General features: G+C 42.4%; 1 protein-coding gene across 8 annotated transcripts in view; it reads left to right on the plus strand.

Moving 5' to 3' along the window:
* Nucleotides 1-17,820, plus strand: part of SLC25A13 (solute carrier family 25 member 13) — a 193,176-nt gene that overhangs the window by 153,867 nt on the left and 21,489 nt on the right. For 7 of the 8 annotated variants that reach the window (XM_086695876.1, XM_086695865.1, XM_086695870.1 and 4 more), the window contains one exon: nucleotides 7,917-8,057. The exons of the other annotated variant lie outside the window; for it this stretch is intronic. In XM_086695876.1, the coding sequence (XP_086552002.1) occupies nucleotides 7,917-8,057 (141 nt within the window). The remainder of the gene's footprint in view (nucleotides 1-7,916; nucleotides 8,058-17,820) is intronic. 8 annotated transcript variants of the gene reach the window in all.

Below are 17,820 nucleotides of genomic sequence, written 5' to 3' on the forward strand. Positions count from 1 at the left end.
CTCCAGTCCTTTCAGGCAGGTGGAGATAAGCATGCCTAAACAGCCCTTCAGCACACTGCATCCTGCTGTGTCTCCTGTCCATTTGAGCTGCGGGGTGGCAAGCATGGGCCACTGCATCAGACACCTCTTTAGATGTCACTAGGTACCTCACTGTCCTCCTGTCTGTGCACATCGGACTAACTTCACCATAACTTTGTATAACTTCTGGAGAGCCAAAATGTGATGTTACTCTTGTTCTCAGAGGTCATTTGTTGTTTTGTGTTCGGTTTATGCTTCAGAACTTCCGTTGTCTCCTTGTGCCAAATCCTGATCCATTTGATTCTGTTTGTCTTTGAATCATAAATAGTAGGGAAATCCCGGCTTCACTGTCTGTCTGCCTTCCACTCCCCTCTCCCACCCAGAACTTGTGTGCTATTTTGCGTGTGACCTAATCTTCCTCAGCTCCAATTTATCTCTTCACTGTCCCCTAGAGCTGCTCTCCTTCATGACCCTAAATGCATTTGCATTCTGCCTTGCTTGCTTCCATAAGTGACATCATTCTCTCTCTTTCCCTTCCCTTAAAAAGGTAGATTAACACATGGGACGCCTGGGTGGCTCAGTTGGTTAAGCGGTTAAGCATCTGACTTTGGCTCAGGTCATGATCTCATGGTTTGTGAGTTTGAGCCCCGCGTCAGGCTCTGTTCTGACAGCTCAGAGCCTGGAACCTGCTTTGGATTCTGCATCTCCCCCTCCCTCTGCCCCTCCCCTGCTCGCTGTCTCTCTCTCTCTCTCAAAAATAAATAAACATTAAAAAAATGTAGATTGCACAAACTCTGATTCCCCAGCATCCACTTTTCCATCTTTCCAACCACAGATCACACGGTGAGCTGGACCTTGCCTCCCTGTGCCAGCAGATATTGTTGGCCATTTTGTCGTTGGCTTCTCCCCTTCCAGAAGCCCCTCTCTTGACCTCTGTGCCTGGATTGCTGTACTGTGTGGCGGAGGCTTCTTGTCACTTAGGTCTCCACTGTTGGCGTTTCATCTCCCTGCACCCCACATGAGCTCCTGCCTTCAGTTAGCACAGATGGGGGATGACACCCTCCTCTGACTCCCTCCCTAACTCCCAGCTCCCTTTCCCATTGCCTTCTGGATGTGTCACCCTTCCTCTGTGCCCCTTTGTTCCTGTTACACACCTGTAAAAATATGGGTCCTTTCTTTGATCCTACACATTCCTTCTCCCGCATTCTCAGCAGCGGGGCCCGGCGTTCTCTGCTGCATCCAGTGCTCAGCCATCCACCCCCATACCTTCTTGCTGGTGTAATTGTTCCAATTCTGACCTTTCTTCTCTCTCATCTAGTTTGCTAAAACCCTAATTGTTATCCCTGGCTTTGGGCTCTTCTCCCCTACTGAACTCTCCCTTCTACCACCCGGTCCATCTTTCCGAGACACAGATGGTAGTCACGACACTCTCCAGGTCTAAACCCTTTATAACCTGCGTTCCTCCTGCCGCACGAGCACAGGAAGGCACTATTGAGGCCTTCTGTGATTTGGCCCCAGTAGTCTTCTCCAGCCTTCTTCTCTCGTGGCCTTAAGCAGCTGGCTGGTTCTTCTGTGCTGCCAGGATACGTAGTGATAAACGGTGGAAGTGCCTGTCTGGCTTCGGGCAGGTCTGCTTTGAATATAGACTCCATCTTCCTAGCTCTGTGATCTCAGGCAGGTTACATAAGCTCCTTCACCCTTTCGGTCTCCATTTGCTCACTTATAACACTGGAATAGTATTATTAGCTACTTTATGTTATGAGGACCAACGGAGAAAATTCATACAGAGCTCTTAGTGTAACGTGTAGTACATAGTGAACACTCAGTAAATGCTAGTGGATGATAATGTTGATCTCCTCGTAATTATCATCCATATTAAAACTTCACTGGACACACGGTGCCGGGTCTCTTTGCTCTCTAAGTGTGCCAGGCCTTTGTCACTGTGCCTTTGTGCCCTTCTCTGCCTGGATTAGCTAAATCCTAATTGCACTCAGTCACCAACTGATGTGTTACTTTCTTACGTGCCTTACCACCTCCCCAGGTTATCCCATCCAACAGATATCTTACCTTTCTTCGAATTGCCATGGCATTTTATCTGGACCTTACCTCTTCTTGTTTGTTATAATTCCCTTTTCCTATGTGCCATGTTTTTTCTTCATAACACATGTATTTATTGGACTCCACAGAAAATCCTTTGCTTGCTGGCTGTGTAGCCTTGTGTAAGTGCTGTATTGGTTTGCCAGCCCTGCCATAACAAAATTCCACAGACTGGGTGACTTGATACACATTTATTTTGTCATGTTCCTGGAAGCTGGAAGTCCAAGATGGTGTCAGCAGGGTTGGTTTCTTCAGAGGCCTCTCTTGTTGGCCTGATGTTGGCCCCCTTGTCGCTGTGTCCTCACACTCTCTTTTCATTGTGCACATTTGTGTCCATATCTCAGTTTCTTCTTACTATAAGGACAAAGGCTGCATGGGAGTAGGGGCCACCCATATGACCTCATCTTACCTTAACTACTTTTGTGAAGGCCCTGTCTCCAAATACAGGCACTGTCTGAGGTACTGAGGGTTAGGACTTCAGTATATGAATTTTGTTGGAACACAGTTCAGCCCATAACAGTTTCTTTAATCTTTTATGCCTCAATTTTCTTTTATGTAAAATCTGGAAAAAATACCTCTTTAGTGGGCTGAAGATCTGTAATCTGTGCAAAGCAATAAATACCCTGATAGCCAGTAATGGATGCTTAATGAATATTTATGACCTCACTCCTATTTCAAGCTCCTTGAGAACAGGAATATTTTCTCACTCATCTTGTGCCCTTGCAGCTCTTAAGACAAACTTTGAGCACGATTGCTTATAAATGTTTGGGACTTTTATGATGTGAATGAATGAATGAATGAATGATCAGGTAGCAGAAGTGAGTCTGCAGTAATAAGCACGTGTGTTTCTTGGATAGATCCAGATGCTGGGTAGGAACTAAGGTTTCAGTAATAAAGAACCTGTAGAAAGGAAACTTATAGACACCTCAGCGTCCCCACTGTAAATATAATGTGCCACCCACACAGAACCAATTCTAGTGCAGTGTAGAAAATCTTTGCCTGTCCTACTTGCCACAGACTCCAGAAAGTCACAGGGAAGTGATTTGTGACAAAATTCCACACACACACACACACACACACACACACACACACACACACACACACACAAAACAGCATCATCACACAGCCAGGTCTCTCAAGTGATGAGGGACACAAAGACATGCACAATAGGTGTTCCTGTTCGCGGTCTGTGGATTCAGCTATCTTTGATCTCACGGAGGAGGGACACAGGTAAGGCACCGTGAATGGACAATAGACTGGGAGAGCGGCAGCCAGTGTGCCGCTCAGTGATCAAGTCGTGGTGATGCCCAGACACTGTGCATCTGATGATAAGCATCTTCTCTTGGTGCCTTGGAGTCTCTCATTTCCTTCCAGCTTGACTCCAAAGGACTGATTCATCTTTGGTACCTGTACAATGTGCCACTTTGAGTCTGGAAGCTCTTTCTTTCTGAGCCCACCCGAAGCCAGGAGTACATCATTATTTTTTCTCAGTATCACTACACTTTCTTCCCACTGCGTCTGTTCCCTGCAGCTGTCTGAAGTGGATTTGACTTTTGCATTGTCCTTAGTGATTAGAATTCACTGTGCCGTGCTAAAAGAATTGGTATCTATCGATTGGCTGGGAGTCAGGGAATTGAGTATTAAGTTCTTATTTTGTATATAACACTAACTTTTACAACTATTAGTGCAGATATAAGGTAACGAGTAAGACAGCGATTCTGTGCCTAAGGATTATACCCTTTAATAACGGCACCACTTGGAGACGTACAAAAAGTTTGTTGTGAGGTCAGATGTGAAACATAAAAGTTGCCCTCTGAAAGAAACTGGAGAACTGGAATTAGAAGTCACAGCTGTAAGTAAGCCTGTCAAGCAGCCTCTCAGAATTTAAAGGGATCATGGAGGTGATCCAGTGAAGTAGAGCGATTCTCAAATCTCACTGCACATCTTAATCAGGTTTTTTGAAGAGTAGTTGCAGAATTTCTTATTTATCTGAAGTAGGATTTGGAAGCCAGTACTTTTTCAGAGCTTCGCAAGTGACCGTAACATGCAGCAGAGAGGGGCACCATCACTTTGGGAGAGAGGAGAAAAAAACTCTACGGTGACACTACTGTGTCACAGACATCGTGCTGGCTGCGGTCCGTTTGCCATCTCCGCAAGCCTCATATTGAGTGAGGTGGTTTGACAAATGGGACAGGGACTCAGTGTGCACATGCGCGCAGGTGCCTCTGCAGCCGCTGTTGATGAGTGTGTCTTGCATTCATGTGCTGTTCTTTAAGAAGATCGACAATGCAGGGGCGCCTGGGTGGCGCAGTCGGTTAAGCGTCCGACTTCAGCCAGGTCACGATCTCGCGACCCGTGAGTTCGAGCCCCGCGTCAGGCTCTGGGCTGATGGCTCAGAGCCTGGAGCCTGTTTCCGATTCTGTGTCTCCCTCTCTCTCTGCCCCTCCCCCGTTCATGCTCTGTCTCTCTCTGTCCCAAAAATAAATAAATGTTGAAAAAAAAAAAATTAAAAAAAAAAAAAGAAGATCGACAATGCAGACTCCTGTCCATTCTGCCCTTGATAGAGATGCTGTTACCCACATTGGGACTTTTATAAATCAGCCTCAGATTGGATTAATTCCAGCTCAGCAAATCTTTCTCATTCTGCTCCCATAAAACAATTTTTACATATTTATTTTTTTTTCATTTTTGCAACTCAAGAGCTTGGGTCAGGAAGCACAGGCATAATCCTCATTGTACCATTGGTGCTGTTACTAAGCCAGGTCCATTTCCTCCCTTCCTTCTGACAACTTTAACTCCCTTATGTCATGTGGAAAGATGCAGGTGCAAACCCACAAAATACTGAGGAGCTGTAGACAGGTGGGGACTTGGCCTTTCTGCCTACCCGCAGGTCCCAGCAGTATGGGAGCAAAGAACAGCTGTTCTGAGCCAGAGAAGAGGGAGCCACATGTCTGTGGGACCAGAAGAACACACCAGCCTCTGGGCATATCGCCTCATGCTCTCCTTCCCGCTATCTAAGGGCCTTTCTTGGACCTTTGATGAATCTAACCTAGGTTTTTTCCTGCCAGGATTGTTTGGCCCACCTCCTGAGAGTCACGTAGGAGAGCCAAAGGTTAGGGGTGAAACAAGTAAGCAAAGAGAGGTGGTCTGTGTGGCCGTCAAGACACTGGACCATACTGCTGCCTTCTAAACAGTTGTAATGTGGTGAGAGGGGTGGGTTTGGTCTGTTTTTAAGATCAAGTGTGTCTTGATTAAGATATCAAGTTGGTAAAAATAAAAAAAACAGTTTGATTTGTAGAGAATTAATGGATGAACATATTTCTTTACTTTTTTTAGCTAACATTACTATACATATCAGATAAGTTATGCAGAGGTATTTATTTTTCTTTATAGAAGTAATATATAATCTGTGTAGAAGAAATAAGAAATACAGCAGAAAAGAAAATAAACCACTTGTAATCCTACCACCTAAAAAGCACTACATTGGTGTATTTTCTACACGACGGTAAGGGATAACAGGGGGGAAAGCTGTACATGCATTTGAACATGAGAGTTTATACTTCCCAGTATATATATATATTGGACCTTTTCCACAGTATTTCCGTGGGCAGCATAGTATCTCCATTGCATGACATACCCAAATTCATTTAATCCATCTCTCATCGTTGGATATTTATATTGTATCTAATTTTTATTTCCAAGTGAATTATAATTTCAAGATCATCTTTGTTTATCCAGTGTTGATTAGTACTGGCCATTTTATGAGGGCACATACATTGGTTAATGGGGTCAGAGAATCTATTAAGAAGTAGTTTTGTATGATATTAATCCAAATTATGCTTGTTACCGTGATGGCATCTACTGAGCTGTAAAATATCAGCACCATATCTGGTCTAGCGTGGTGGCGTCACTAGGTAATAAAGATTCTGAACTATACTGTGTGTCAACCTTAGTTTGGAAGAAATAAAAATTTAATATATTTGTGACAAGAAATAACAAGCTGAAGTACAGTGAGAAAGAATGTAATTGCGTGTAATAAATACAAGCTGAGCTTCAAAATAACTAGCTTAAAACTTCCCTTATAATACACTTTATTGTTTAAGTACGTTTTATTCTTTTTTTTTTTTTTTAACATTTTTATTTATTTTTGAGACAGAGAGAGACAGAGCATGAATGGGGGAGGGGCAGAGAGAGAAGGAGACACAGAATCGGAAGCAGGCTCCAGGCTCTGAGCCATCAGCCCAGAGCCCGACGCGGGGCTCGAACTCACGGACCGTGAGATCGTGACCTGAGCTGAAGTCGGACGCTCAACCGACTGAGCCACCCAGGCGCCCCTCTTTTTACTTTTATTTTTTTAAGCGTATTCATTTTGAGAGAGAGAGAAACAGAACACACAAGCAGGGCAGGGGTACAGAGAGAGGGAGAGAGAGAGAATCCCAAGCAGGCTCCATGCTGCCAGCACAGAGCCTGATGCGGGGCTCAAACCCATGAACCATGAGATCATGACCTGAGCTGAAGTCAAGAGCCAAATGCTTAACTGACTGAACCACCCAGGTGCCCCAAGTCCACTTTAAAGATTTCCACTGATGGGGCGCCTGGGTGGCGCAGTCGGTTAAGCGTCCGACCTCAGCCAGGTCACGATCTCGCGGTCCGTGAGTTCGAGCCCCGCGTCGGGCTCTGGGCTGATGGCTCAGAGCCTGGAGCCTGTTTCCGATTCTGTGTCTCCCTCTCTCTCTGCCCCTCCCCCGTTCATGCTCTGTCTCTCTCTGTCCCAAAAATAAATAAACGTTGAAAAAAAAAATTTTTTTTAAAGATTTCCACTGATGATCTCGGAGGTGGGGCAGCCAGCCACTGCTGGAATGAAATAATACACATTGCTCAGAGTTTGGGGCATAATTGATTTGATGCATATTTTTACTACTTTGACATTTATCTTCTATGAAAAGATTAATCTATACACAGGTAATATATACATAAAATTATAAGAATATGCAGCTCCATGAAATGGTGTTTGATGATGGACCTGATTTTTTAAGAGAAGACAAAATAGCTTTCATCTAAGTTTACGTGTTCTCTGGCAATTCTTGAATCATTGCCAGAATCATGGAGTCCATCACGGGAGAACGTGTGTCCTCCCTATCTCCTCCTATTCTGACAAGCAGGTTTGTGTCTCTTTATTTGGATACTATTTGATTTTCATTTTAGTGCTGCCTTTGTGCCCTTGGCTTTGAGCCCTGTGATAGCAGTTGTTTGTGCTTCAGGGAATCCATTTCATTTCCATGCAAGGACTTTGGTGAAGCCATGAGACATCTGTCTCTCCTCTTTGCCCTCTTTCAACGTCTGCATGAGGGAAATAGGACCTCAGTACCCAAGACCTCCTCCTTGGCAGTAACTGTATTTTGATTCAGACTCATAGTCACTGTCTTTTTTCTTTTTTAATGTTTATTTATTCTTGAGAGAGAGAAAGAGACAGAGTGCAAGCAGGAGAGATATGGGGGGCGGGGGAGACACAATCCAAAGCAAGGTGCAGGCTCTGAGCTGTCAACCTAGAGCCCGATGTGGGGCTTGAACTCATGAACCACAAAATCATGACCTGAGATAAGTCGGATGCTTAACTGACTGAGCCACCCAGGTGCCCCATCTTAGTCCCTGTCGTAATTGATGGAACAAGGATGGAAAACTACAGTCTCTTGAAGATAGAATATTCTGAGCTCCATAGAGGATAATCACACCCTCTTCCCGACCTTCCTTACCCTTACTCTTCTGTGATCCTAAATCTTTACTTTTTTCTCTTTTTCTAGGCAGGAGGCTCCCAGGTGATTTTCACAAATCCTTTAGAAATCGTCAAGATCCGTTTGCAAGTGGCTGGAGAGATCACTACTGGTCCCCGAGTCAGTGCCCTGTCTGTCGTAAGGGACCTGGGGTTCTTTGGGATCTACAAGGTAACTGTCCTTTTAGTCATTTACTTGATCTGTGTTCATCTCCTAAATTAGCAGATGGGGTGAACTATGTAAATAAACTTCTCATCAGCATGAAATTGACTCCTCACATTCTGGTACCTGGAGAAGGCATTCTGCTGGGGCCCATAGGGTGCCTTCATGCATGCTATCAAAAAGCCATCCTTGGTGGCCGCCTGGGTGGCTAAGTCGATTAAGCGTCCAACTTCAGCTCCGATCATGATCTTGCACTTTGTGAGTTCAAGCCCCGCGTCAGGCTCTGTGCTGACAGCTCAGAGCCTGGAGCCTACTTAGGATTCTGTGTCTCTCCATCTCTCTCTGTCCCTCTCCCACTTGTGATCTGTTTCTCTCTGTCTCTTAAAAATAAACAAACATTAAAAAAAAAATTTTTTTTAAAGCCATCCTCAAAATATACTAATCACAGATGACTATGATGTGAGTATTGCTCAGCAGTTAGCTCTTTGCAGCAACAGTGGCTGGAACTTTATTTGGATTTGTTACCCATACAAAAAGCTAATTCTCAGTGCTGTCCTCTGTGAAGGATAGAAACAAAGATCACAGGGTACCATTTTTCAGAAGATAAACTGAGCTCAGTTAAAGGAGAAGCCCGTACTAGATTGGGAATTTATTTTCTGATCCTGTATATTCCAACCCTGTCCATATATATGCCTTTGTCATAATTATTTTGAATCTTAATCAATTGTCATTTAGAAAATAGTTTTTCAGAATAATTGCAAAACCAGGCTTTCAGAAAATTCTTGAAATTTGTTATTCACACTCCTCTACCAAGAAGTTGAACTGGAATATACTAGAACTGCCTCCATATATCCCCAGCCATAAGGCTTTATCAAACAAACATAAGGTGTTTACAGTTTTTCAGTAAGAAAGTTAAAAAAAATTTTTCACGGCCAACTTGACTAAGTAAAGTTTTAGGGATAAATAAACCTGAAGTCAGATGTTTACTCAAAATAGTTTTCATTTATTTACACACAAACATACAAATTCCCATCATAGGAAATTGATATTACTTATTTCTGTCCATACATATCAAGAAATATTTTATTCAAACTCTTTGTAAGAATTTTGAATCAGTGTTTGGATCGCCACCTTGTGAATGAACCATTCACATGGTCTTGCCGAGTACATTGTCTGCGTTTTTATCCCACGCTGGCAGGGTGAAGCACTTTTGGGCTCCGTGTGCAGCATTGTCCCTGGAAATTTTATCCCACAGACACACAGCATGAGGACAGTTGTTTCTTTTTTCCTCTTCCCAGTTCATCCTGAATGGACATACCTGGTCCCATAAACAACTTATCGTATTGCTTTTGAGAGTCTGTGTAAAATGCCTTGTTTTGACATTCAGCATTTATGAGATCCTACCCCCAGGAATACTCCCCCCTCCCCTTTTCTTTAATTCAAGTTTTGGAGGTGATTTTGGTATAAACATCCAGTGTTAGTGATGATTGAGGTTGTTGCAGGCAAATCCGCCTGTCCCCAAATGCTACTCTGTACTTCTCAAGGTCAAGTGATTGTACCCCATGATCCAAGACTTTGTTAGACTTGAATATAATGTGACACACCTTTTCTGGGGTTAGTTTTAGGGGGGAAAACTTGCCTTATATTTAGGCATGTGTGGTTAGGAATAAGCATGCAGATTTTGTAAGTAGTGCCCAAAACACTTAGCCTGTGGTTGTGCAGGGAGCACACTGTTAGAGGCATTTCACTTACCAAATTATTCTCCAGCTGTAAAGGAACAAGCAGTATTATCACAAAGCACAGCGCTGATAAATTTGAAGAAGAGTCGTCTTTTCTAAATTTTTAGGCTCTCTGCAGACTGTAGCAAGCGTGGCAGCACGTACGTCATTTTGACAAGATGCCAAGCAGTCTTTCAGCAGGTTGTCTGGTGAAAAGCACTTAGGTACTATGGCAATGACTGCTATCGAAACGTCTCGAAAGATAAAATGGTAAAAACTTGTTTGCTGACACAGAAACGGAGACTGTTAAACTACCTGCAAATGATATAAGACTGAGAGTCCTTTTCATCTTCACAGTATTTCAAAATCTAAATCCCTGCTAACACCCCTTACAAGAAGTTGGTCTCCTGATTTTGCAGTTCGGAAAATAGAAGCTGCCGATGACGGGTATCTGGGCTGAAACCGAGGCTCAGAAGTTTCTTGTTTCCACTGCTTTCCTGAAATGAGCAGGATTGCTCAAGTTTGAGCAAGAGACCTCTCCCATATAAAGGTAGTTTAATTACTAGCCTGGTGGTTTAATCCAGTTCAGAGGCATTCCATGGGGCTTGTTGCTGCCTTACAAAACGCTGCTTTTGGAGTATTGGTAATTACCAAGTGAAGTCACTAACACTTTGAGCTTCTGGAAACTCGGGTGTCTGTGCAACTCTGCAGTCCCATCCTTTCTGCAGGCCATTGGTGTCAGTGGCCAAATTCACTAAGACTGAGTCTAGACTTCACTGAGCAGAGCTCACCTCTCCATTCTGTTGGCTCAGTCCGGCATTATCACCCTTGGCGACCCTCCTTTATGTTCCCCTGTTCCAGCCACGGGTTTTGTTTCTTGCGAATCTCTCCTCTCCAGTTTTGCTCATCTGACCCCACCCTTCCCTGCTCAGAAATCTTTTAGCAAGTCAAGATCCATCCTTTTGGGGAATGCTGAAGCATTGGAGCTTTGGGACTTTAGCATTTCCATGATTTGCTGTGATTTTGTTTCGGGGTAGTGCTTTTTAGTCGTAAAGGTTTTTCTCTGTCTCTAAAAAAAATTTTTTTTTAATGTTTTTATTTATTTTTGAGATAGAGAGAGGCAGAGCATGAGCAGGGGAGGAGCAGAGAGAGAGGGAGACACAGAATCTGAAGCAGGCTCCAGGCTCTGAGCGGTCAGCACAGAGCCCGACGCGGGGCTCGAACTCATGAACCGTGAGATCATGACCTGAGCTGAAGTTGGAGGCCCACAACCGACTAAGCCACCTAGGTACCCCTCTGTCTCTAGTCTTTTTAAGTTGGGCAGAAAAATGGAAATGGCCTGGAGTAACCTAACAATGTAGAATTTGGTATGTGTCCCTGCAGGTGGGTCTTTAAAAAGAGAACTACTGTCCCGGTTTTAGTGGGGACTGGTGATCTTCATTCTCCTTCCCTTGGATCTTTTGTTTGCTGTGTTTACATGACAATGTAAGACCCGGGAGGAGTGTGTGGTGAGTGGCTCTGTGTGTTTAGGCCTGCTGTTTAACCTCACCTAAATTGGACTTAACCAGTCTTTCTCTTTTTCTCCTGAATTGACTTGCAAATTACCCAAGTATTCTGTGACTTCCCAGTAAATGGTAATTAGGACGTTTGCTTTAGAAATACATTTACAACTGAAAAAAAAGTCGATTTGGTAAACATTTCACATTCCTGAGGTTAGAAATGGTTTAGAACAGATATAGTGAACTCTGCAAACAAAGCTTCCCCCCCCCCCCCCCCCACCTTTTGGTAACATTTAGGGAGATTTAGTCACAGCGCAGACTAGGTAGGTAATTGAAGTAAAGGCAAGAAAATTAACTGCCACTGAACGAGCTATTTGAATATAATGTAGTTTAAAAAAAAAAAAAACTACAACATATATTACTTTTCTTAAGAATATATGAGCATGTATTTCCCTTTCCCTACATAAATTTTGTTTATTGCATAAGCCCCTGGAACATAAATAAAATCAATTCCGTCATAGAAAAGAAAGTGGTATGCATCTTTTGAATGGTACCTTGCCCATAGGAGCCAACAGAGCTTTGACGAGGGAATGGTTTACACTGTAGTAATGGAAGGAAACATCATTTAACATTAATAAGGGCAACACAGCTGATATAGGCTAAAAAGTTGCTTCCTTAAGCAATGGACAAGTTCATGGTGCTTTGTGAGGGCAAAAACATGGTCCGTGAAGCGGTGACAGCCAGGATATCAAGCGTTGTTGAAAACTGCTTTCAGATTATGTAATCACAAATTACACTCCAGCCTGGAAGGTGGTCACTTAGGAATAGGAGCCGTATCGACTGTGTTCTCACCAAAGGCATTTGTCCCTCTGCATTTAACAGAGCATTCAAATACACTTTTCATCTACATGCAAGTATGTGTGTATGTGTGTTCATTCACATAGTGTGTATAAATCAGTCACTGGAGCTGCTCTCCTTAAAATCAGAAAGCAAGTAGTGATACATCAGTACATTCTTATTCTGCTAATTATCTCAAAGAGATGTCGTTTGTGTGTGTTTAAAATAGAAGTTTACCTTTAAAAAAAAATCAAATAATTCAAAAGGTATGTAAAAAAGTAAGACTCTCAAACCCTTACTGCTTCCTTCTGTCTTCAAAAGGTAACCACTATTTTCTTACATATCCTTAAGAAAAAAAATCTAATTACATCCGTATTTATCTCCTTTTCTCTCTGTGTATCTATCACAAATTGTATCAGTTTCAATGTTGTATGTGTGTGTACACGCTTTAACACAAAGGGAATTTTTTTTTTTTAATGCTTATTTATTTATTTTTTGAGAGAGAAAAAGGGAGCAGGCCAGGGAGGGGCAGAGATAGGGAGACAGAATCCCAACCAGGCTCCGCGCTGTCAGCGCAGAGCCCGATGTGGGACTCGGTTCCACGAACTGTGAGATCATGACTTGAGTTAGATGTTAACCAACTGAGCCACCCAGGCTCCCCAAATAGAATATCTCTAAATACACCATATATCTTTTTTAAGTTGAAATGTATAGTTGACACACAATGTTATAGGAGTTTCAAGTGCATGCAGTAGACCTTAAAACTCTTTCTTCGTTGTACTTAATAGCTGTGTACATTTTTTTTTTAAGTTTTTCTAAGAAGTTTCCTATTGATGAATGTTTGTGTTGTTTCTAGTTTGGGGATACTATAAGCAATGACAAGGTGAATATCCCCTACAGTGTATTTTGACATAATTTTGTGAGTATATGCAAATGATAAATTCCTAGCAATGAAAATGTCTAGGTCAAGGGGCATGTGCATAATTTCAGTGTGAATAGATGTTGTCAGATGACATCAGTTTATCAATTTGAGCTTGATAGTGTATGAGTACACAAGAATACTCAATTTAGGAGCTTTTAAAAATACCTATTTTTCTGAGTTCCTGACCCCACCTGAAGAAAACAGTTGTCCCATCATTACTTTGAGGACACTTGTGCCCTGCTAATTTTCTAACATCAAGGGCCATTACATGGTTTTACAGCCACCAAGGTGGTAGTTCTCACCATCTTACTTCTCCCACATTTATCTTTCATCTGGGTGTCTGTGAAAGCCTCCTCATGGATTGATTCATTTTGACTCTTGACTCCCTTAAATCCATTGTCCCCACAGCAGCCAGAGTTGGTCTGTTTAAAATGTAAATCAGATTAATTAATTCACTCCACACACTTTTTTTTTTTTTTTTCAACATTTATTTATTTTTGGGACAGAGACAGAGCATGAACGGGGGAGGGGCAGAGAGAGAGGGAGACACAGAATCGGAAACAGGCTCCAGGCTCTGAGCCATCCGCCCAGAGCCTGACGCGGGGCTCGAACTCATGGACCGCGAGATCGTGACCTGGCTGAAGTCGGACGCTTAACCGACTGCGCCACCCAGGCGCCCCACTCCACACACTTTTAATGAAAGCTGACTACTCTGGTAGGTTCGGATGCGGCTGTGAAGAGCCAAGTCCCTGTTCAACGTTTGGTGGGTAGAAAAAGCCATCAAGAAAGTAAATTTGGTGAGAGGTGGGGTGGGGAGTGGCAGAGATGGGCAAGACAGGTGAAGGGGTGGGAGATAACAGGCTTCCAGTTATGCCGGGAATATGCCATGGGGATAAAAGGTACAGCATAGGGAATATAGTTAGTGACATTGTAATAGTGTTGTATGGTGACAGATGGTGGCTACGCTAGTCGTGAGCACAGCACTAACATCTAGAGATGGTGAATCACTATGTTGTACACCTGAAACTATCACGTTGTGTGTCAACTACACGCAGTTCAACAAAAACAAATCTCTGACATCAGGTGGGTGTTAAGACTTTGAAGAAAAAAGAGGCAGATGAGGGTGAGGAAAAGGCTCAAGGCAGGATGGGATGTGGGGCAGGGGGTGCATTTTTTTAAAATTTTTTTTTAACGTTTTATTTATTTTTGAGACAGGGAGAGACAAAGCATGAACAGGGGAGGGTCAGAGAGAAGGAGACACAGAATCTGAAGCAGGCTCCCGGCTCTGAGCTGTCAGCACAGAGCCTGACGCGGGGCTTGAACTCACGGACCGCGAGATCATGACCTGAGCCGAAGTCGGCCGCTTAACCGACTGAGCCACCCAGGCGCCCCAGGGGGTGCATTTTAATAGGTGATCAGGAAAGCCTCTCACATGAGATCTTATTAAGCAGAAACCAGAGGAAATGAGACACGAGTGTGCCCTACAGAAACCATGTCTTCCTAATGGAAAACCATATAGCAGCTTCCTGTTGCACCTAGAATAGAACCCCAGCTCCTTCCCTGTGGCCCTATCTTCTCCACCCTCCATTTTGTACCATCCTCTGCTAGCGACACTGGCTGCCTTTCTTTTATTCAGATATTCCAAGTTCACTCCCTCTTGCTTTTCCCTCTGCCTAAACATTCTTCCCTTCACATCTTAGGTCAACAGACGCTTGCTCAGAAAGACAGCCACATCACTTGCTGTCATAGTCTCCCTGGGTGTGTGTGTCTGCTCATCTAGAGTGTACTTTGATACCAGAGACCTACCTTGTATAACAGTTTCTGACACATAAATAGACATTTGATAAATATTTGTTGAGCAAATGAGTGGTAAACAAAAGCCAGGTGTTTCCAAGTTATAAACAAGGATATTAGAGCACAGATAGTGAGTGAATTACTTTGGCAAGTAATGACCACAGACTATGATGGTGGGACGTCAACTGTAAAGAAAGCAGCTAATTATATGAGAGCTTGCTTTCTCCTTTTCAGAGGCATCCATTCCTTCACCCAGCAAGCTCTGCCCTGGGTGCCGGGGATACAAACATAAATAAGAAGTGCATGGTTTTATCAGAAGTTTGCCATCTCATGGGGTGGTCACACCGGTAAAAAGACCCTCGGAGTACAACATATATGCAGTTGGGAAGGGCTGTCAGGGGTGTGCACAGGTTCTAAGGGAGGTGGGGCTAACTCCACAGCAAGGTCTGGAAGGCTTTCTGAATGGGAGATAGCCTTAAGGGAGGAGTCATCGTTCACCAGTGGAAGCCAAAGACAAAAGACATGGTCAGGTTTGCGTTTGAAGAAGGATAATTCAGTTTCAGTGTGGACAGTGCCATGTAGGAGGGCAAGACTGAAGGCTGGGTAGCCTTTTAGGGGGCTGTAAGCCAGGGATGGTGGGGAGAAGGGATGGCATTAATGTAAAGTGATATCGGTTAGAAATTCATAAGAGGATATCAAATACCTCAAGGGGCTGGGGTTTGTATCTAATATGGTATGAACTTGAAATAATAATGGAAATCATATGATGTTGTCCATATTATGCTTAAAGGTTGAATTAAGAGAAAACAAACAAAAAAAAACTTTTTAAATCTTTCTCTTGCTGTGTTTCAGCTGCCATCATTTGTAAAAAGAGGATAGTAATAGAACCTACATATTCACAGGATTGTTGTCAGGATTTACAAAAATAATGCATTTAAAAGACATAGGCTAGAACTGAGCATGTAGTTTGCATGATGTGTTAGTTATTAATTTTAAATTATAGCATGTCAACTAATAGATTCTTGCAGAGATATCTAGCTCCTTCCACTCTGCCCCAGTCCTAGGTAATTTTCCCTGCTGTGTGCTCAACAGCTATCTCTAGGTCATGCATTCTTCTTTGGACTTTAGAAAACCAAATAAAAGGAGACAACTTGAAAAATAATTATTTTTATAAAACACTACTCAAAGGAATTGAGTGTGCTAAAGGGGACTAGAAAAGATTCTTAAAAATATTGGAAAATCGGGGTGCCTAGGTGGCTCAGTCAGTTAAGTGTCCCACTCTTGATTTTGACTTGGGTCATTTTCTCAGTTTGTGAGTTTGAGCCCCACATCAGGCTCTGCCCTGACAGTATGGAGCTTGCTTGGGATTCTCTCTCTCTCTCCCCCTCTCTCTTTGCTCCTCCCCTGCTCATGCTCTCTCTCTGAAAATAAATATACTTTTAAAAAAATATTAGAAAATGACTCTATTTTACACCCAAAACTAATATAACACTGTATGCTAACTGTATTGCAATTAAAATTTAGTACTTCATAAAGAAAAGAAAAGAAAAAGTATTAGAAAATGATTAATTTTCTTATCATTTTTCCATTTGTTGACCAAATATTTGTTGAGGGCTGACTCTCTACTAGGAGCTGGAGTTACAAAGATGAATATGGTACCATTGCCTTCAAAATAACCAGTACTAAGGGAAGTGAGAGAATATAAACATGTAGCATCATAGTTCTTTAATAATTACTGTCATAGAGTTTGTTAAAAATTAATTTTGGTAGGCAAAATAGTTTTTAAAAGAAGAAAATTCAGATAGAAAAGAGTAAATAGCAATAAAATGTTGGCCTCCTAGTCCCACAGATAACCTATTTTTCCAGAGGCAAACATTTTTACCAAGGTCGCGTTTTATTCTTTTGTTGTGAGTTTCTTCTGTTTCTGTTTTTTTGCCAAGTGCACGCAGGATTAGTTTGAACACAGTACTTTTTTATTTTAATTAAACTTTTAGAATAAAATGTGTGGTCTTTCATGTTTAAAAGTATTGAAAATTATGCTACTAGTCCATTGTTGATAGAGTGCTCTGAATATATTTTCTAGAAGTGATAGACACATTTCTGCTAATCTGTCCTTTCATTTATCTTGTTTCTAATTGTGACTAAAGTATGCATTTAAAAGGTATCCAGTTTAAGAAATGTTTATTGACTGTAAAATTAAGGAGATAATATGCCATGTGACAGCCCACAAGTCCCATGTGGAGTATGATCATTTAGCAAACCAGTGTAAACTTTTTGGTAGGATTAGGTCTTTTGCCAAATAAAAGACTGGCTCTTAGCCTGATACATATAGAACTCTACTGTGATTCAGGTATGAAACCATGTAGTAATCATACCTCAGCTGCAAGTTGTTTAAAGAATATATTAGCTGTTTCCATTTTCTGCTGCAACAGGGCAGTGTGCTTTTCATTGATGATGGTAATTACCTTTTCATTGTCACCTTTTATGGAAAAATCCTTTTGCTAAGTATTATACTGAGTACTTCATACCATTTGTTGGATCCAAATTCTTACGTCAGTAAAAATGTTACTCACATTTAATAAATGAGGGACTTGAGGTACAGAGATTTTACGAACTTGTACCGAATACCAGCTAGCTAAGTGGCAGAGTGATGAACTGAGCTCAGGTTTCTGACTCCAAAGCCTGTATTCTTGTTCCTACAGTGTCCTTCTGTTGGTGAGCAGTGGCAGAATTCAGATACAGTCCATATTTAAGATGGCACATGTTGACTATGTTTTTTTTTTTTAATGTTTGTGTATTTTTGAGAGAGAGGGAGCATGAGTGGGGCAGGAGCGCGGGGCGGGCGGGGGGGGACAGAATATTCAAAGTGGGCTCTGCACTGACAGCAGACAGCCCAATGCAGGGCTCTAACTCAAAAACTGTGAGATTATGACCTGAGCCGAAGTTGGACACTCAACTAACTGAGCTACCCAGGCATCCCATGACTTTTTTTTTTTTAGTAT

This window comes from Puma concolor, chromosome A2 (assembly GCF_028749965.1).
Source record: "Puma concolor isolate L17-30 chromosome A2, mPumCon1.1.hap2, whole genome shotgun sequence".
NCBI lineage: Eukaryota > Metazoa > Chordata > Mammalia > Carnivora > Felidae > Puma > Puma concolor.